At 45.6% G+C, this 14,894-nt stretch overlaps 1 protein-coding gene across 1 annotated transcript in view; it reads right to left on the bottom strand.

Annotated features, from left to right (window-relative positions):
• Nucleotides 1-14,894, bottom strand: part of rap1gapa (RAP1 GTPase activating protein a) — a 151,761-nt gene that overhangs the window by 78,139 nt on the left and 58,728 nt on the right. The window contains exons 3-7 of the mRNA XM_048614853.1: nt 12,409-12,444; nt 9,763-9,810; nt 7,713-7,751; nt 2,391-2,576; nt 368-471 (exon numbers count right to left, since the gene is read on the bottom strand). Of these exons, the coding sequence (XP_048470810.1) occupies nt 368-471; nt 2,391-2,576; nt 7,713-7,751; nt 9,763-9,810; nt 12,409-12,444 (413 nt within the window). The remainder of the gene's footprint in view (nt 1-367; nt 472-2,390; nt 2,577-7,712; nt 7,752-9,762; nt 9,811-12,408; nt 12,445-14,894) is intronic.

Below are 14,894 nucleotides of genomic sequence, written 5' to 3'. Positions count from 1 at the left end.
AGACACACACACACACACACACATTCACAGACACACACACACACACATTCACAGACACACACACACACTCACAGACACACACACACACACACACATTCACAGACACACACACACAGACACACACTCTCTCTCACACACACAGACACACACTCACTCACTCACACACACACACACACACACACACTCACTCACACAGACACACACTCACTCACAGACACACACACACACACACACACACTCTCTCACTCACACACACACACACAAAGACACGTACTCACACAGACACACACACACAAACACTTACACACACACACACATACACACTCTCTCACACACACACACACAGACACACACACAGTTTCCATACCTTAGCAGCAGCCGGAGGTGTTCCTGGTCGCCAATGACATCATACTTGACAGAGAACACCAAATGGCCGAGTACACTGTCGATGCAGTAATAATTAAAATGTTCCTGGTTTGAAAAGGACAAACATGGCATTAAATATTCATAAGGAGATTGATGTCACATTCCAAATGAACTGCACTGATCAGCATGAGTCTGTATACATCAGCTGGAACCAGTCTGCACATTATTCAAATTTCTCAGATCAAAAGACACAGAAGTAGGCCATTCAGCCCATCGAGTCTACTCTGCCAATTATTGAGATCATGGTTGATCTGGTAATCCTCAACTCCACCTTCCTGCCGTATCCCCATGACCCTTCATTCCCTTACTGATTAAAAAGCTGTCTATCTTAGCCTTGAATATACTTTATGACCCAGCCTCAACAGCCCCCTGTGGTAAAGAATTCCAAGGATTCACTAGCCTCAGAGAAGAAATTCCTCCTCATCTCTATCTTAAATGTGTGATCCCTTACTCTGAGATGATGCCCTCTGGTCCTAGACTCCCACAAGGGGAAACAACATCTACACATCCCCATTAACAACTACTCACCCTCCCAGCTTGATTGTTAGCAACTCCTTTGTCTGTCCAACTCCTTTGTCTTTCTCTCTCTTTAGTCTCTATCCTATCGTTTACTCCCTGCCCCACCCACCTCCTTATTTTCTGCATCTAAACTGATGTTTTCCCAGCCACCATCAGTTCTGAGGAAGGGTCACCGGACCCGAAACGTTAACTCTGTTTTCTCCTTCACAGATGCTGCCAGACCTGCTGAGCTTTTCCAGCAACTTTGTTTTTGTTCCTGATTTACAGCCTCCGCAGTTCTTTTGGTTTTTATCTCCACACCTTACATGCTTTCATTTCCAAATTCACAGAGCTGCCTCTTCCTGTTACACATCACTGAAAGCACAGAGTGCATTTGCCAATTTAGTGGGACTGCTTTAATAGAAGTGAAACTGGGAGACAGGTGGCAATGAAAATAAATCATTCTGCTCCTATGATGCTGCTTGGCCTGCTGTGTTCATCTAGCCCTGCACCTTGTTGTCTCGGATTCTCCAGCATCTGCAGTTCCTACTATCTCTCTTACACCATTTCCTTTGTGTTTGCAACCCTTATGTGGTAGTTAGGAATGGAGACCATGAGTTCCATTATGTACATTAAAACCTGACTGATTAAATTTCAACTCCCCCTCCCATTCCTCAGATGACATGTCCATCCTGGGCCTCCTGCAGTGCCACAACGATGCCACCCGAAGGTTGCAGGAACAGCAACTCATATGCCGCTTGGGAACCCTGCAGCCCAATGGTATCAATGTGGATTTCACAAGCTTCAAAATCTCCTCTCCCCCTACCGCATCCCAAAACCAGCCCAGCTCGTCCCCGCCTCCCTAACCTGTTCTTCCTCCCACCTATCCCCTCCTCCCACCTCAAGCCGCACCCCCATTTCCTACCTACTAACCTCATCCTGCCCCCTTGACCTGTCCGTCCTCCCTAGACTGACCTATCTCCTCCCTACCTCCCCACCTATACTCACCTTTACTGGCTCCATCCCCGCCTCTTTGACCTGTCTGTCTCCTCTCCACCTATCTTCTCCTCTATCCATCTTCTATCCACCTCCCCCTCTCTCCCTATTTATTTCAGAACCCCCTTCCCCTCCCCCATTTCTGATGAAGGGTCTAGGCCCGAAACGTCAGCCTTCCTGTTCCTCTGATGCTGCTTGGCCTGCTGTGTTCATCCAGCTCTACACCTTGTTATCTCAGATTTTCCAGCATCTGCAGTTCCTACTATCTCTGATTAAAATGAGGCATCTCTGAGGACATGAAGTAAATAGCAGGACTGATGCTCTGGATTGTGACACCACTAGAATTTCCTTCAATGTCGTATTTCTGTCATTTTAGAATACACTTTGAACTTTTGTTTTTGTAGAAGACTTTATATATTTACAGGAAAAGAATTCTTCCACATGTTACAACTCGATCACTTTTTCCATACCTTTCCCAAGAACTGTTTCCTGTAGAGTTTGGCGATGGTGTTACATTCCAGTTTGAGTTTGGATGCAGGAGATGACAGCTGCTCTGTTTCAGGGGGGCTTTTAATTTCATGATTTGTTCCCTCGATCCAGTAACCTCCAAACTGAGGGAGCAGGATAATAGGATAAGGAGTCTCACGTTGGAGGACCTAAAATAGAGACCAGAGATTTCAACCAACATCCTCCCCTCAAGGAGTGGAAAGCCAAGGGAACAGATCTTAAACACTACTAGAACCAAACATCTGGACTGATAGGCAGGAATATAGTATGGCATTACATACGAGCTACAAGACAGAATTTGGGTGGAGATTCGCAATTCAGATACCCTGACATTGAAAAGAGATGCAAAGATATGTGAATTGAATGGTGGTGATTGGCAATAACAAACGTGGGTCTTAAAACTCTTAAAAATTGAAGGAGTGTGGGAAGCAGGAGAGACAGTGCGAGTGAGTTTTCATTTCAACAGCACAAACATTAAGCAGCATGTTCAATGTACAGTGCCATAGTTACAACATGAAAGGAAGATCCTAAATAACAGTTACTCATATAGGTGAACCCTGAGCTGGGATGCTCCTTGGAACATGTTGCTTCCTTAAAGGTTTTATATTAACAATGCTACCAATAAGACAGGGAGACCAGAAAAGTTGTGGATGAGAAAATGAATTTGGAGAATAGAGATGAGAGAAGTAATTTTTCGGAGAATTTCATTTGCTTCCTCCGATTTCATCGAGTAACATCAGAGGAACCTCCAGATAAACAGCAGAACCATTTTTTTTTGGCAGTCACAACTGTTTTCTCAGGGGGTTACCAAGTCTTTCACAAAGTTGTTATGACAGGAGACTAGAAAACATTGTTCTTTAAAAAACCCGGACTGACTAAAACCAGCCACCTTCAGAAGTGAGAAGGTGACCATGTGTACACTGTGGATGACTATCTCTAGAACTTCCTTCAATGGGGTCTGTCTGAAATGGTTGATTTTGACAATAACAAAGTTAAAACGTTCAACTTATTATGACTAGAATTTTATAAATATATAGATCCTCCAGAATGTTTTTCAATTGATGCTTTTCCATAAAATAAGAAAATTTGCCAGTGCAAATCACTTGATTAAATGTATGCAAGTTAATATGTGTTCAAGGATAAATTGAACAAACTTATGTTCTATGTAACTATATCTGTGTTGCCTTAAGCTGTTTACCCCAACATTAACATTTCCAATTCAACATGACCCTCCTTCAGAACAATAATATTCAAAATGAAGCATTTACCCTCTCTCTGTCCCCTATACATGACCTGCAATTTCCAGCACTTCCAATTTGTCTTTCAGATTTCCATCAACTGCAATATTTTGCTTTTGCTCTGGAAGACCAACAAGTTTCAGGCAAAGAAGCATCTTTCACCGAGTTGATGGTCCTCCAGACGCAGTTGATTTTTGTCTCGGTGTGCAGGTTGGGTGAGTGGGCAAATCAATGGCCGATGTAGTATAACTTGGATAAATGTGAGATTATTCACTTTGGAAGCAAAAACAAGAAGGAAGATTACTACCTGAACGGCTGTAAATTGGGAGAGGGGCATGTGCAGTGGGACCTGGGTGTCCTTGTGCTCCAGTTGCTGAAGGTAAGCATACAGGGGCAGCAGGCGGTAAAGAAGGTAAATGGTATGTTGGCCTTCATTGTGAGAGGCTTTGAGTACAGGAGCAGGGATGTGTTGTTGCAGTTATACAGGGCCTTGGTGAGACCACACCTGGAATATTGTCTGCAGTTTTGGTCTCCTCTTCTGAGGAAGGTTGCTCTTGCTCTCGTGGGAGTGCAGTGAAGGTTTGTCAGACTGACTCTAGGGATGGTGGGCCTGACGTATGAGGAGAGATTGACCAGGTTAGCATTGCTTTCGCTGGAGTTCAGACAAATGGGGGCAGGGGTTGGCCTCATACAGACATAAAATTCTAACAGGACGAGACAGGATAGATGCAGGGAGGATGTTCCCGATGGTGGGTGTGTCCAGAACCAGGGGTCACAGCATGAGGATTTGGAGTGGGCCATTTAGGACAGAGATGTGGAGACATTTCTTCACCCAATGAGTGGTGAGCCTGTGGAATTCATTACCACAGGAAGTAGTTGATGCCAAAATATTGAATGTATTCACGAGGTGACTAGATATAGCACTTGGGGTGAATGGGATCAAAGGTTATGGGGATTAGGCTATTGTGTTGGACGATCAGCCATGATTGTGAAGAATGGTGCAGCAGGCTCAAAGGGCTGAATGGCCTTCTCCTGCTCCTATCTTCTATGTTTCTATGTGTGTCTCAGGGAACAGACTGTACTGCACAGAATCCCACGTCTCAGAGCTGCTTGGGCAAAACTTGACAAAAGCTGTTGCATTTTCATCCAGATTTCCTTTGCAAAGGCACATTCCGGAGGGAAATGTGTGACTGTCTCTTCCGCCCACCACCCCCCCCCCCCCCCCCCCCCCACCCCACAGCTGTTTTGAGGGCAGGGTGCAGTGGCGCAGAGATCCGGGCAGGATCTTACAGGTAATGCCCTTCTCACAACCAGCCAAGCGATGTCCTGGTGCTTGTTGGAAAGTTCTGGTGATGAGGCATTCTGCCAAATGACTTTGACACATCTGCTCAGGGAACCACGCGACAGGATCCAGCCTCTCCTTTTCCCCCAGGGTCTCAAGGATGCTACGTGCTGACCATTGCCTGATGGCCTTGTGGTCAAAGGTGCTTTTCTTTGCAAATTTCTCTACGAGGGACAGGCAGTACGGGACGGTCCAACTACCTAGAACGTTCCACAGCAGCGAGACCAGTCCCATCCTTCACAACACCAGGGACAGGTAGTACCTCGGTACGTAGTGACACTTGGTGTTTGCGTACTGAGCGTCTACGCACAGTCTGATGCAGCCACACACAAAGGTTATAGAATATCACAGTGAGAGCAGCATTGGTTATGTTCTTCCCTCTCTTATCCAGAGTTTTGTACATTGTGTCCCTGCAGATCCAGTCCATCTTAAATCTCCTGAAGAAGTGGTAGATGGCTTGGGTTATTGCAATGGTGCAAGTTTTGGGGAATGGGCCAGACCTGCACACGCACAACAACAGAGAGTGCCTCACACCTGATGGCCAGGTTTTTACCTGGAATGAAGAGGGAACAGTGCTCCCACCTGGCCAGTTTCTGCTTCACCTTGGCAATGAGCTCCTCCAAATCATATTCCCAGCACCTTCTGTCCTGATGATGAAGGGGATAAATGATCAGTCAGCCCAGTTCCCAAGGAACATGGCCTCACTCTTGCCTTGGCTCCCAAGGCCAGTTCAAACTGGTCGCAGATGTTCATGTGTCTGTGCACTGACAGTGGATCGAGCAGAAAACAGCAACGATGTGCATGTACAGGGAGGCTTTGACTTACAGGCCTCCGCTGCCTGGAATAGTCACCCCTCTCAGGCTCACATCCTTCCTGATGGTCTCAGCAAAAGGCTCTATACACTCGACTGAGTGTTGCAGACTGGCACATTCCAAAGCCCAGGACTATGTGCTGAGGGATGCAGTAAAGTTTGGGGCAGCTGTGGCCAAGGCACATTGGAGAAAGACCCACTGACAAGGTCTGACTATCAAAGCACACTGAGGGTTCGTACAGTTAGTGGGCCCTCCCACTGCCTCAAATATATATAAATATAGTCTTGTACACGTAAGAAATGTCTTTGGTTTGTCTGCTGGATAGAGTCAAACTCCAGTGTTTGTTTGTTTCTTCATATGCTGCTACACAGAACTTAACTGCTTTAGGGACTATGTATGTAGATAAAGATATTTTTTATGAATAAAGTATATTTTTGAAATTAAAAAATCTTCATTACTCTGGTTTGCTATCAGCTAAACTGCCTGTTGGCCTAGAAACCGAAGTCAGATTAATTCCAGTAGCCAGCTACCTGCTTTAAGAATCATTAACTGTCACAACACTGAAACAATCCCCCATTGCTCATGCTCCTCTCAGCTTTCTCTCTAAAATCTTTAGCTTTTCCAAACAGCTAACTAATTGGTTTTGAAAAACTAGTTCTGAAATCTGCTTCAACAATGTTTGGTGGCATTGATGTTCATCTTATAAAGCCCTACCTCCTAAAGAATGTTTTGAAACTTCATCTTCGATCACTTTCAAAATTATTTAGAATGTGCACGCCAAAGCCTAAACATCAAATCTCATTATAAAGACAACACCACAATCTTTTATATATACAAAATCAGTTTCACCTCTGTAAACAGTATCACTGAAGTCACACCCATGATGACAGTTCAGTAGATTTAAATTTTAATGAAGATTGAAAGCATTGATTGCAGTGCAGTTTATCATTCTCTTGATGGTGTATTACACACACTGAGATTTAGTACAACCCTTAATGTTCTCATTTCCATTGTGAAGGTTAGAGAATATTAATAGCACTGCAAGATGGCCTTTGGCCCATCAACTCTGTGCTAGTCATCAAGCACCAATCTCATCTAATCACATTTTCCAGCACTTGGCCAATATGATGTTTCAAGTGTTCATCTAAATGTTATGAGGGTTCCTGCCTCTACCACCCTTACAGGCAGGGAGTTCCCAGATACACACAATCCTCTGGATGAAAAGGTTTCCCTCAATTGCCTTCTAAACACCTGCTCGTCACCTTAAAATTGTGCCCCCCGTTAGTAATCCCTTTTCTAATCTATCAACCCCATTTATGCCCCTTGTAATTTTGTAGGCCTCAGTCAGGGCTCCCCTCAGTTTTCTCTGCTTTAAGGAAAACCACTGCAGCCTATTGAGTCTCCCTCATAGCTAAAGCACTCCATCCCAGGCAATATCCTGGGGAATCTCCTCTCCACCCTCTCCAGGTCAATCACCTCCTTCCCTCAGTACAGTGAAATTACCATTCCGTTACTATATAACTTGCGGCCCATTTATCAAGTACAGAACCTCCTTTGATGAATTGTGGTTTAGTCTTTACTGCTGCTGATATCCGGTCTGCCCAAAAAGCAATGGCACAGCCATCAAAAGTGCAGGACCCTCCATCCCCACAGCAGGAGGTTTGACAGCTACAAAGTTCACAAATGAAAACAAATGTTGGTTAATGCAGAGAGAACTGAAAGCAGCAGCTACATGTACAGACAAATATACAGGCATCCAGAGTATCCCAACCAATGTTGATTCGCAACAGAAATTGAGACCTGCTTTACAATATATCAGAGACTTTGTTCAGTACTGCAGCAGCAAGCACCATTATCAGTACATCATCAAAGAAAAAAGTCAGGGTGTCATACCTCATGAACACTAGGGTAAGGGATGTAATCTTCTTCTGTCTGCAATAGAAGACAATGTAAGTTTATTATGTGAACACTGCAGTCTTCGGTTTGATGCTTCAAACAAACTGTTTTGATAACTATTTTCCAGTAAAAGTTCCTCAGGTTGGTTTACTGGTCAATGCTGTAACCAGTCAAGTACTGGACAATCTAAAAGACAAGGAATGTTCCTGGTGTCAGAATGAACTCAGTATATCTCTGTCAGTACATCAGGACACTGAACACTGAACACCTCTGCAGGGAGCATTCAGCCTGCATCACTGTTCCCAAAGGTCACCCAGCAAAGGGTTTGCTTTCAATTATCGCATTACTGTTTGAGATTAATACTGAGGTCATTTATTACTGGCCTGAGAAATTTCAAAAGCAGAACCTGACATCACAATCGCAATTTGAAAATTTGAATTCAATTTAGAAAGCTTGGATCATTTTTCAAAAATTGGTGATTTATGATGTTCTCGCTTCCTGTGTACGTACTTGTGTGAGCGTGTAACTGTGTGTAACTGTGTGCGAGCGTGTAACTGTGTGCACGTGTCTGTGTGTGCAAGCATGTAACTGTGTGTCTGTGTGTAACTGTGTGCGAGCATGTAACTGTGTGCGCGTGTCTGTGTGCGAGCATGTAACTGTGTGCGCGTGTCTGTGTGCGAGGGTGTAACTGTGTGCAAGCGTGTCTGTGTACAAACGTGTAACTGTGTGTGACCATGTAACTGTGTGCTCGTGTCTGTGTGCTCGTGTCTGTGTGTGAGCGTGTAACTGTGTGAGTGTTCCTGTGTGCGAACGTGTAACTGTGTGCGTGTGTAACTGTGTGCGAGTGTCTGTGTGCGACCGTGTAACTGTGTGCATGTGTCTGTGTGTGCGCGTGTAACTGTGTGTGTGTAACTGTGTGTCTGTGTAACTGTGTGCACTCGTGTGTATGTAACTGGCTCTTTGTGTTGTGCGATCAGTTAACAACGACATGTAGCTATATAACTTGAGGGTAGCATTACTTTCTTTAAATTCTTTCAGGTGGGTGTGCCCCCTCACCTCCATCCCAGGCCCCAAACAAACTTTCCACATCAGACAGAGGTTCACCTGCACCTCTGTCAATGTGGTCTATTTTATCTGCTGATCCCAATGTGACCTCCCCTACATCGGTGAGATCAAACTGACGCTCAGAGACCACTTTGTAGAGCACCTGCGCTTTGTTCATGACAAACGACAACACCTTCCAGTCGTGAACCATTTCAACTCCCCCTCCCACTCCCTGGGTGACATGTCCATCCTGGGCCTCCTCCAGTGTCACAATGACACCACACGGAAACTGGAGGAGCAGCACCTCATATTCCGCCTCGGGAGCCTACAGCCCGATGGTGTCAATGTGGACTTTATCCATTTCAAAATCTCCCCATCCCCGGCCTCATCCCATGACCTCAACCCCGCCTCCTTGACCCGACACAACCTGTCCATCTTCTCTCCCACCGATCGGCCCTTCCCCCCTCACTGACTAATCCCCACCACTGCCTACTGCACTCACCTATCACCATCCCACCTACCTTCCCCAGCCCCACCCCTTCTCTCCCTATTTATTCCTGAGCTCCTTTCCCCCTCCCCCATTTCTGAAGAAGGGTCCCAACCCGAAACGTCAGCTTTCCTGCTCCTCTGATGCTGCCTGGCCTGCTGTGTTCCTCCAGCTCCACTCTGTGTTAAATAATTCCAAACCCTAACTACTGTCAGGGAAGCGGTGGTGAGCTGCCTTCTTGAACCACTGCAGCAGGTAGACCAACATTGTCAATGAACCACCCAGCTTACACTCACTGTGAGGTAAGGGTTGGACCTCACTCTCTGAGACAGATTGTTGAGGTCCTCCTGTCTCTAAACCTTGGCAGTGGCTCATGTAGAAGGTTGTGAAACTGTGAAATTTAACCGCACGTCAATCACTCTTAATCATCTTTATGGGACTGGAAATGTGTTAACACTTAAGTTGAAAATTGATTGACCACACATCTGGCAAGAAACAGGAACAGATCGCACATACTTTGAGAGGTGGTGGAAGAGGGCATCTCTGTTCATCCATTCTGCATCCCTAAATGAGAATGAACAAAAACAAAGAAGCTCATGAATTATGCATTAATACCACAGGAATTCAACAATAAGTAAAGATGATGCTGTTCCAGTCCCTGATCTGCAATGCAAACTAGCAACAGCTAGAGAGATATAACGTGATCAATTTCTTTCTAAGACAGGTGATTGGCACAGCGTGCAGCTACCTGGGACTCTCCAGAGCTATATAATGTTGGAGCCCGCCCTCCCCGTGGCTCGTTCACACCTGGGTATTCAGCTGTGCCAGCCACGGAATGCAAGCAACAAGCAGGGATGCTGTCTACTCAGCCTCATACACTTCTGCTGTAGGTCCTGGGATTGAACCCACCAATACTTGACCCAGATGGGCACACAGAACAGGATGTCTGATGACGGATTGGGGCTCAGGGAGCAGGATTTGCTTCCTCTTTTTCCCTTCTCTGCTATCATCTACCTCATCATCACGCTGATGGAGACTGAGTGCTTCTCGAGGATGAGCTGTTGCATTCTGAACGACAAGCTGCCCCAGTCATGAACATCAATGCTGTAACTGTATCCAATAACCCCAGGCCTAAGGATATAAGGTGTATAGTAATAATGGGCATTGTGAGAATGTTATCAAGAGGCAAGGCCAGCCCAGTAACCACCCAGCAATTGAAAAATTCAAGTAGAACAAATCCCTATTGTTCTAATAGAATGTTAGAATGACAGTGGCTGGAGCTCTCCTTCCTGAAACTGGTATTTCCAGGGACAGAATCACCTGCCACACTTCTAGAATCCAGAGAACCCCTACAGTGTGGAAACAGGCCCTTCGGCCCAACAAGTCCACACCAATCCTCAGAGCATCCCACCCAGACCCATTCCCCTATCACCCACCTAACCTACACATCCCTGAACACTATGGGAAATTTAGCATGGCCAATCCACCTGGCCTGCACATCTTTGGACTGTGGGAGGAAACCGGAGCACCCAGAGGACACCCACGCAGACACGGGGAGAATGCGCAAACTCCACACAGACAGTCACCCGAGGGTGGAATCAAACCCCGGCCCCGTGGCGCTGTGAGGCAGCAGTGTTAACCACTGAGCTACCATGCCACCCTGGAGAAATGTTCTGCTTTCATCCCCCTATCAAAGTGGATGATTTCACCCACTGCCACATTGCCATGTCCCATCTGCCATGTTTATACCCAGTCACCAACCTGTCACTAGGCCTCTGCTGCCTCTTTCTATCGTCTTCACGTACTTTCCCACCCAATGGCATACTATCAGTAAAGTGGGAAATGTGCACTTTGCTTCCTCATCCAAGCCATTAATATGGATTGCAAACATCAGAGACCACAGAACTGATCCTTGCAATACTCTGTGGTTAAACCTTGTCAAGCTGAAATACCCTGCTTATTCCTACTTCATTTTTTTTGTCTGTCAACTGATCCTCAATCCACAGTAACAAATTATCCTTAATCCGAGGAGTTCCACTTTTGTGTATTAGCCTCTTCTGTGACATCTTACTGAAAAGTTTTGTATATCAAGACTCTACTCATTCCCCCCAATTCATCCTACTCATTACATCCCCCCAAAAAACTGATTTCTCTAATACAATTCCCTTTTCATGAATTCCCACTCACACTATTTTATTAAATGATAATTTTCCAAGTGTCTGGTTACCATATCCGCAATATTAAATTCCAGCATTTGCCTGCTACTGCTAATGGATTTACACTTTCCCATCTTCTCTTCTCATCCTTTCTTAATTAACAAGATTATGTTTGCTGTTGCCTGATCATTGGGAACTGTTCTTAAATCAGAGGAATTCACAGCAATCAGCTCATAATGAGGGTGAAATTCCATTAGAATTTTTTTTTATGATTCATTTTGTGGGATGTGGGTGTCGCTGGCTGGCCAGCATTTCTTGCCCATCCCTAGTTGCCCTTGAGAAGGTGGTGGTGAGCTGCCTTCTTGAACCGCTGCAGTCCTCCTGCTGTGGGTTGACCCACAATGTCCTTAGGGAGGGAATTCCAGGATTTTGTCCCATCGACAGTGAAGAAATGGTGGTATATTTCCAAGTCAGGATGGTGAGTGGCTTGGAGGGGAACTTGGATGTGGTGGTGTTCCCGTATGTCTGATGCCCTTGACCTTCCAGGTGGAAGTGGTCGTGGGGCAAAGCAATACAGCAGGTGCATTGAGGTGGCTTAGCAGGGTGGGAGGGGTGGCGCTGCAAAGTCCATTCCCCATACTCTAACCGACTATACCCTAGACCCTTCCCCCTACTGTCACTCAAGCTTTGGTCCTGCCTCCAGTGTTTCTAATTGGAAATAGTGTTGAGGGACATAGATACAGACTTCCATCCAAAGCATTTTGGCTGTTGTAGTAACCATGTGCCAACAATGTCACTGATGCTTCACTATTAGATTTTGGATGTTCATAATTAATAAACTATTTATTTAATAAAACGTGCTAGCATTATATCGTTTTTGTGAAGTTGAAGGCAAAGTGAAAAGAGGAGCTTAAAAGCAATTCTAAGGTTCAACACACAAAGCACATGTAATTGTTTTGTCTAAATCTTCAACTATTTGGTAAAGAGTTGAAAAGCAGCAACTTACCTGCATCTTTTCAATCATTTCAAAGAAGTCAGTGTTCTGAAAAGAAAAAGAATATAATTAGTCTGAGCAAACAGGAAAATCAGACTGCCTGCACCTAGGACACATTTAGAAAACAGTATTTTCACAGCAGAATTTGGAACGATGGGAATCTGGATCAAGCAAACAGATCATGCAGCAGGAAAACCTGGAATAACACAATTCAGGCAACTTCACCTGTGTAAAAACCGAAAGAACTGCAGATGCTGTAAATCAGAGGCAAAAACAGAAATTGCTGGAAAAGCTCAGCAGGTCTGGCAGCATCTGTGGAGAGAAATCAGAGTTAACGTTTCGGGTTGAGTGAACTTTCCTTAGTTCTGAGGAAGGGTCATTTGATCTGAAATGTTAACTGTGATTTCTCTCCACAGATGCTGCCAGACCTGTTGAGCTTTTCCAGCAACTTCTACTTTTATCTCCAATTCATCTGTCTGCCTTATTCAGCAATCTTGAGCAAGGAAGAGACAGTAATTATCTTGAAATATGTTTTGCTATATTTAACCCAGAAACTGTGTTATTAGAAATATTTCAGTAAACTTTTGTGCTGCTTCATAGCTACAAACGTTATGAACTGTCCTCTTAACAGTCCAGACTTCTTTTAAACTCCTTCTCTGGTACAATGTTTTCAATGATTGTCAGTACATCTCTCAGCAACTGATGACTCTTTCTCTGACTTAATCAAAGTTGGGCCTCACTCTGTTATCGCTTTATATCAATCACTTCCTTCATTCAATTGCCTACACACTGATCAGCTTCTTTCACACTTCTGCATTCCCATCACCATCGTTTCACAGTTCACTAACTGAATTACTACATCTTGGGCTCAATGAAGCAGGAATATTATCTTTATTTCTTCAAAAACAGGTTCTCGATGTCTCTCTTAAGTCCAACTTTTCACGTAGCCAGAGTCTACGATGATGGGACGGCTCCTGTCTGAACCCCTTATACTCCAGCAGGATCAGGAGCAGAGATCCTGTTCTGTCTCATGCTCACTACGAAACAGAATCTGTGAATGCAAAGCTAATGAAACCAGGGTATTTCTCCTGACCTCCAGGACTTCCCTCCTGACCACAGTCTGTAAAAGGGTGTGTAAGGAGTCACCGTTAGATGGGAATGGAACCAGGTTGGTTTGGGAGGCTGGTGATGTTGTATAATCTGGCACCAATGATTCAGCTGTTCAGAGATGATAAACTGTCTTTTGGATGAGATACATTGGTGATTAAATCCCGTGGAGACAGGTGGAGAAGAGATTCCTGCAACTGTACAAGGTGCTGGTGAGACCATACCTGGAGTACTGAGGGCAGTTCTGGTCCACCTGTTTAGGGAAAGGTAATTCATTGGAGGCGGTTCAGAGAAGGATCACTGGTATGGAGGGATTATTTTATGAGCAAAAGCCAAACAGGTTGGGACTCTACTCACTGAAGTTTAGAAGAATGAGAAGTGATCTCGTTGAAACATATCGGATTCTTAAGGGGCTTGACAGTAAATGCTGAGAGGATGTTTCCCCTCATGGGAATGTCTAGGACCAGAGGGCACAGTCTCAGAATAAAGGGTGTCAATTTAGACTGAGATAAGGAGGAAAGTCTCCTCTCAGAGGGTTGAGAGTCTTTGGAACTCGTTGCCACAGAGAGCTGTGGGGGCAGAGTCCTTGTATATAGTTAAGGCTGAGACAGAGAGATTCTAGATCAGTCGGGGAAATGTGGGTTACAGGGAAAGGGAAGGAAAGTGGGAACGAGGACTATTGGATCAGCAATGATCCTATTGTACAGTGGAACAGGTTTGAGGGGTTGAATGGCCTACTGTTCCTGTTTCTTATGGCGATCAGGAACTGGTAGAACATCAACGGAAGAAGAAAACAACAGAGATAGCTAAAAGAGGAAAACTGATCTGTCGTAAGAGATAACCAGGTGTAGAGCTGGATGAACATAGCAGGCTAAGCAGCCTTCAGAGAAAGGGTCTAGGCCCGAAACGTCAGCTTCCTGCTCCTACGATGCTGCTTGGCCTGCTGTGTTCATCTAGCTCTACACCTTGTTATCTCAGATTCTCCAGCATCTGCAGTTCCTACTATCTCTGAAACTGATCTGTCGCACCGCCGGCAACAGGCAGCCGAGAGATTATCTGGATTCTGGTTCCAACCCACTGCTCTGGAGTTCCCGCCCATACTCCACCCGCTCCAGTCCCCTCCCGCACTCCACCCGCTCCGGTCCGCACTCCACCCGCTCCAGTCGCCACACTCCACCCGCTCCGGTCCCCGCACTCCACCCGCTCCGGTCCCCTCCCGCACTCCACCCACTCTGGTCGCCTCCCGCACTCCACCCGCTCCGGTCCCCGCACTCCACCCACTCTGGTCCCCTCCCGCACTCCACCCGCTCCGGTCCCCTTCCACACTCCACCCGCTCCGGTCCCCGCACTCCACCCGCTCCAGTCCCCTCCCACACTCCACCCGCTCCAGT

The sequence above is a fragment of the Rhincodon typus genome, chromosome 31, assembly GCF_021869965.1.
Source record: "Rhincodon typus isolate 14 chromosome 31, sRhiTyp1.1, whole genome shotgun sequence".
Lineage (NCBI taxonomy): Eukaryota > Metazoa > Chordata > Chondrichthyes > Orectolobiformes > Rhincodontidae > Rhincodon > Rhincodon typus.
The sequence above is the reverse complement of the archived record's forward strand: the minus strand, read 5'-3'. Positions and strand labels throughout refer to the sequence as shown.